Source organism: Perissodus microlepis, chromosome 8 (genome assembly GCF_051167445.1).
Source record: "Perissodus microlepis isolate ML-2025 ecotype Zambia chromosome 8, ASM5116744v1, whole genome shotgun sequence".
Classification (NCBI taxonomy): Eukaryota; Metazoa; Chordata; class Actinopteri; order Cichliformes; family Cichlidae; genus Perissodus; species Perissodus microlepis.
In genome coordinates this window covers 20348082-20354223 of record NC_140468.1, presented here as the reverse complement: position 1 = coordinate 20354223, position 6142 = coordinate 20348082, and the positions used below count along the sequence as shown (strand labels likewise).

Below are 6142 nucleotides of genomic sequence, written 5' to 3'. Positions count from 1 at the left end.
GAAAAAAATAATACATCTCTTTGAAGTAGTACACGTCTGTGACATGGACGAGAGAGGGTGGCGACTGACACGTTTGTCGAGCTTTGTGTGCACGAGGGTGTATGTTTACTTCCTTTGTAATGATAGCCCTGAATCTCTCACCAGGCGGCCGAGCTACTCCTCTAAACCTCAGGGTCTTTGCCAACCCCCGGAACCCAGAGAATATGGCCTGCAGCTGGGCCTCAGAGAGCACCTAAGCCCCTGCTGAAGGAATTAATGCCAGAGAACTCCCACAAACACACACACAGATTTCTGCCTGTGCATCAATCACACGCGTAGGCAGTATACCAAAGCATACAGTACACCGTTTGCATCATATAGGGGCAAATGTAGGGAATCCTCACTTGTGGAAAACAGTGAATGTCATGTGAAAGGACAATATCGCCATCTAGAGCTCAATCTAAAGAATGACAGCTCTACCACTTTGAAGGTAAATTTAAATAAGCAAGTTCATCCCTAATGTAGCTATGTTAAGTGCTGCAAATGCATCTTTAAAGACAAAGACGGACTCTATCAAATATAATTTATTGTTTGGTTTTTCCTTCGCATAAGCAACAAAACACTAACAGTGGGAGACAAATTAAACTGATGTGCATTGGACTGTAAACTTGCTATAAGTAAAAGATATAGAGAACAGAAATCAGTGTTAAGTAAATGCGGAAAACTGGAAGAACAAATCAGCTGAGTCATGATTTGTTTGCTACTGCATGAATTTCAAGTAACACAACAGCAGGCAGACTATCTGGACTTTGGTGCATAGTTGATATTTTTAAATAGACAGCAGCCTTTGGAAGTGAAACTGCTTTCAAGTGTGTCTACTCACATCAACGTGTTTCAGCTGAGGAGAGTAAATGACTAAATGCACATTAAATATGAGGTATTCAAAAAATTTGAACCATCTTTTAAAGGAATATTTGCAGAGATGCAGTCTGAGCTCGGCGTCACAGGCCCGGTCAAAGATTCTTCAGTGGACAGGACGTCCCTCCAGGGCCTTTCTCCCATCCACGTCACCCACCGACCCAACCTGTTCGCCGGATTCGAGCCGAGCAGCAGGTACAGCAGCTGGACACGAAACACTTCACTCGCTCTTTACTGCTTGTCCTTACCTTGGACAGAGAAGAGAAACACACTTGCTGTTGTTTGATTGCATGTGAGGCTAAATCTGAAAAATGCTGATTCCCTCTTACAGGAAGCTGCCAGTCAAATCTCAAACATCGAGCACTTTGTGGAGCAACATCAGGACACACGAGTTATTAGATGAGAGAACCGGAACAGCATTTGCTACCTCAGTTCATTTCAGATTCAATAATATTGTACTTTAAATCCACTATATTCTTCTAATAGCTATATTGTCAAGTAAGTGTACAGTTGATTCTTTTTCCTAATGCTTATCGAGCCTGAATCCACAGTGGTGAGTGGTTTTTGCAAGAAAGGATTATTTCATATGTGAGAGAATCAACTGACCTCATTGTGGACAACGCTTATTATTTTCTGCTTTTAAGAGAAACAGCTACCAATTAAAACTTTTAACAGTGAGTATTCATTTCACAGCTTAACAAAGCATTATTGCTAAGAAGCAGGTTTTATAATATAGGTGAAGTGACCTTTTCTGCCTGCATGCATGGATTTTCCAAGGTTAACTTGTTATAAAACAGCAGTAAACACAGTTCTCTACCTTTTCTGGGGACAAACTTGAGCGAGTGGCTGAATATTCAAAAACGCGATATTCCCTCCTCTGGACCGTCATTTACAAACTCGTGGCCTAGTCCATTGCCACACTTGCCGCACAGGACCTGTGTACACACAACACCAGAGTGCACAAACCTCCCGTTGGAACCAAAAGGTGACTGTAATTATGATTTTTGTTGCTTCAATGCACACTTTGCTTGGTTGTGACTCGGACCTTGTAGGCGGTGAGCGTCTCCATCATCTTGGTTACACTGTCCTCCCTGATGGTCTCTGTGAAAGCCGGCCAGGGAGACGAGTGAGCAAACTTGGACCGACTGGAGAAGAGCGGATGGTTACATTTGGAGCACACATACACTCCTGCAGGGGGACATGCAAAAAAAGCTTTGGTGCCTTTATTTATTTCCAACCTGCAAAAAGACATTCAATATAATCTAAAGATGTTTAAGTAGTTAGACAGAACTGGGTTTATTTTGTTTTCTGAATAGCTGAGATCGTGCTGGTGTTTTGCACTTTTTTTGGGCTAAAATCCTTCCAGCATTGCTCCCAATTCTACAGTTTGTTTGCTCATTAACAAAAACTAAAATCTGTTTGCTACAAAAATTCCTCCAAGTGCCATGACAACGTCTGAAGAAATCGTTTGAACATGCCACCCTTTGATAGCTGTAGCTAAATACTTGATTGGATTCTTAAGCTGTATCACTGCTTTGTTTTACTATTACAGCAGCTTTATTCTATTGCGATCCTGGTAAAATCCAGCTACATTTATTTTATCTTCCTCCAGATTTTGCCACAGTACATCCTGTATCCTGCCACTGTGATGCTGCACAGGAGTTACTTAATTTTACAGTCACACGATGCCTCAAAGTTCATTTTCATCCTTACTTATATACTACAGTCCAGGGGAGGTTACATCACATCACCGTTTACCGAATAACGGGACCGCCTGCTGCTCACCTGGTTTAAAATGATCCTTGTAGATCTCACCGCCGAAAAACTGACAGAAGGACATGATATTTGGTCTAAATAGATTAGCTGAAGGGAAAATTCTCTCTCCTAAGCTTGCTCGGTGTTTCTTCCTCCGTTTGGGAGCGATTACGGAACGTCTCCGGCTTCCCCTCCTCTCGTGTGACGTAATCCTGGCCTGGGATTTAACGGGAGCTCCGCCCACTGTCGTTATTACCACGGCCACTAGATGTCAGTGTCTGACAGCAGACGCACAGGTGGAGGTCGTGTTACTCCGAGTCTGATGTCGGACTGAAACAGATGTGTTATCTCTAATTTATGTGTTTGATGGGCTGAGCAAACCTTAACCAACATAACCTACCGGAAATGGAGCATCATATTTTCAATTCTAACCACGTGATACTTTTTTTAAATTCAATTACAGCCTTATCATTGCCTTATTCATGGATGTAGTGAAGGAGGACATGCAGAGGGTTATGGAGGCAGATGAAGAAGAACTAAGAAGATTGATTTAATTATAACTTTCCACCACAGCCAGACTCGTTTTAACTTTACAAGGAGATTGATTGTTATTCTGAAATACGGAAATCTGAAAATCACAGTTCAGTGCAAAAAGTATCAAGCAACCCTTCATTTTTTTTTTAGTTTGCTGGGAAACTGGGGAATAATTGCAGTCATCTTATTGGAACTTGTGCAAACATGGAAATATATAAGGCAAAAACAGATTGTTGACAAGTTTCCACTGAGACCATTTCTGACAAGGCTTCAAAAACTCATTGAAGAAAAAAAACCTGAAGTAAAGTGTAGTTAAATTAACTAGGTTGGGGCAACATATTCATTATGAGTAGGCCCTGTGCCTTGCTACACGGTCTTTGCTGGATTTTCTCCTACTTCATAAGGACATTACTTATAAATACTGTTTATCTGCCATAGTTTTTTTTTTCATCTGAAAGGCTACTAATGACAAAGTCTAAACACACAATTTAAAATGAATTCTTTGCTAAGTTCTGTGTTATGTGTAGACACAACACGGGTTCATCCATCGAGTCAGAAAAAAAATAAAAGGGTGAAACGTGAACATGAACGTGGAAATGACTCCGTGTGACCAGATCATCCAGCTGCACTGCTACCTGTGATGCAAACATTAAAACTAATCAATCAAACAGACACATAACAAACTATTTAAATTTACTTTACTTTGATCTTGTCATCTCAAACAATTCATGTCAGCTCCAAGTGAAAAGAGTGTAACGCTATAATTTATAAATGTCATCCAAATAAATATCAAATTCTTGATGGGACCTAGCACTTAAGTGATATCCACGTGTCCATGTGTCCTTCATTCGTACTTGCAGTAGTGTTTGAGTGCCTCTGGCAGCTCGAGCCAGTCAATGGCCATCCTGTGAACAATGTGCTTCTGGATGGCCTTCCTACACAGTGTCTGCAAGGATGAGACTGGAGCGACAGAAAAGAGGAAAATGACAAAAATACAAAGTGTTTTAGCAGATTAAAGGCAATGGAGAAAATAAGAGATGAATAAAAAGCACTAAAGAATTTCTAAACATGCAAACTGCCCAGCTGCCCCTGAGCCTGAGCAACTGAAATTATTAAACAGTCATTAATATTTGATGGATGGTCAAATTACCATACTGTAGCCCAACATGACAAAAAGGTAACGACCCTTTGGATGCAGAGAACAATCACGACAAGACACAACATGAACACAAAGAGATGCAAAAAGTCCAAAAGAGGCTAAAAACAGCCATAAACTGACAAAGAGAAGATAAAAATTATAAGCAGACACAAACACAACAACACAGAGACTCAAAATGACAAAAACGTGACACAACAGACTGCAAAGAGATGCCAGACAACTACAAAGAGATTAAATAACTACAGAGAAATGCAAAGTGACTGTGAAGATGACCACAAAGATGTTGATAAAGGAGCGTGTACACAATGACTCCTTTGTAGCTGTGTTGTATCTTTTTTTAGTGCTAATCAATGTCAGTACCTTGCATCCTATTATCTCAAAATCATTCCTACACTCACATCCATACTCCACCTGGACAATCCGAACACACTTGGTAGCAGCAAATACATCCACCACAGCATAGAGAGGCCCCGCAGTAGAGATTCCCTTTGCAGAAGCTCCCATGTCCTCCCCATTAATGACTATGTGCATGTCAGCCAGGCCTTCTCCTCTAGGCACATACAGTACTCCTATCCTGCTGCGTCTGGCTGTGGGAGGCAGGGCGTTGGTTTTATACAAGTCGTCTAAAATGTGACTGTAGCGCCCGGGCCGGCTCCGACCAACCAGCTTATCTCTGGGAATTCGAACATTCTCGATGTACAAGTGGGTGTCGGTGAAGAAAGTCTTTGGTTTTCTGTTCCTGGCCGCTCGTTCGTCTGCCTGATCTCCAGCCCCGTCTTCTTCCTCCCCTCGCCCAAGCCTCCGTCCCCCGACCAGTTCTCCCTGCCTGGGCTCTATGACCTCAGCCTCCTCGACGATCTTGTTATGGTTGCGCGTGATAGCAAATATCCAGCTGTCCCCTAAATCTGTCAAGTTTGGAATGGAGTATTCAGGTACCACCTCTAAGCTCCTGGGGTCCCTGGCGGTCAGACCGATCCGGAGGTGGCCACACCATCCCAGCTCCTTATCTTCAATCTCTATTAGAAAAATCTCTCCAGGCTTCAGGGGGCATTTGCTAAAACAAACTCCGTTGGCAAAGCTCTCTACTCTTGTGGCCTGGGTTCCCGAGTGGTCCAGTCGAACATTGGTACCATGGATGGGGTGGAATTGCATGAACTGGTCAGAAACGGGCTCCATTTCCAGCTTTGGTTGCAGCACTTCAAGCAGCCGCTCTGGATCAGGAAATGATCAAAGAACAAAACCCCCAGATGAACAGAGGGGTTAAAAAAATGAACAAAAGAAATGATCTTGCTGTGGTTTTAGAGTACACGTGGTCATTGTAGAGTCAAAACAACCTGCATGGACGTGGGACAGGAGCCCTCTCTGCTGATCTGCAGGCCACTTACGGAAGCTTCTGGTAGAGGGGCTATTTTTGAACAGCTGCACATGTCAACAGATGGCAAGATATGTGTGTGAGTGTGTGTTGAGGAGGGGGTGGCCAACACTCGCACGGCCACAGTCACTCACACGGCAGACACGGAGAAAGACAGGGAGTGAGCAGGGGTTAGCTGGAGCGATGAAGCCCCTGGGTCCTGAGCGCTCATTTTTGATTTCACGAACCCACGTACTGAAGAAATACCAGCGTAATTATCCTAATACCATATGCCAGGAAGATATGTTAAAATACTGGCCTTTCAGGGCTGCACTCTAAAAATAGCTCATGCAAACACATACTGGGATTTCATTCTTATGTAAAGCAGCAATTAAAGTAACATACCGAGGTAGACAGAGCCGTGGAGAATATGAAGAAGAATTACA

The 6142-nt window shown here is 42.8% G+C and overlaps 2 protein-coding genes across 3 annotated transcripts; both read right to left on the bottom strand.

The window, feature by feature from the left end:
- Positions 1–548: 548 nt before the first annotated feature.
- Positions 549–2853, bottom strand: msrb1b (methionine sulfoxide reductase B1b). The gene is made up of 4 exons (XM_084938120.1): positions 2683–2853; positions 1943–2085; positions 1715–1832; positions 549–1145 (listed from the first exon to the last, which is right to left on the bottom strand). Exons 1-4 carry the CDS (start codon positions 2735–2737, stop codon positions 1129–1131), a joined length of 333 nt encoding a protein of 110 aa, XP_084794246.1. The 5' UTR covers positions 2738–2853; the 3' UTR covers positions 549–1128.
- A 945-nt stretch (positions 2854–3798) lies between these two features.
- Positions 3799–5697, bottom strand: neurl2 (neuralized E3 ubiquitin protein ligase 2). 2 transcript variants are annotated; one of them, XM_084938693.1, is made up of 2 exons: positions 4744–5697; positions 3799–4146 (listed from the first exon to the last, which is right to left on the bottom strand). In XM_084938693.1, exons 1-2 carry the CDS (start codon positions 5519–5521, stop codon positions 4031–4033), a joined length of 894 nt encoding a protein of 297 aa, XP_084794819.1. In that variant the 5' UTR covers positions 5522–5697; the 3' UTR covers positions 3799–4030. The 2 variants fall into 2 exon arrangements, with proteins under 2 accessions (XP_084794819.1, XP_084794820.1); XM_084938694.1 differs by having other exon boundaries at positions 4757–5697.
- Between the last annotated feature and the right edge of the window lie 445 nt (positions 5698–6142).

What these genes read in the sequence shown, in the direction of transcription:
- neurl2 (XM_084938694.1), bottom strand. Translation starts at nt 5,521, where the DNA reads ATGGAGCCCGTTTCTGACCAGTTCATGCAATTCCACCCCATCCATGGT. An exon ending in AGTGTGTTCGGATTGTCCAG is followed by an intron (nt 4,147 to 4,756) that starts GTGGAGTATGGA and finishes CTGTCGCTCCAG; the next exon opens with TCTCATCCTTGCAGACACTG.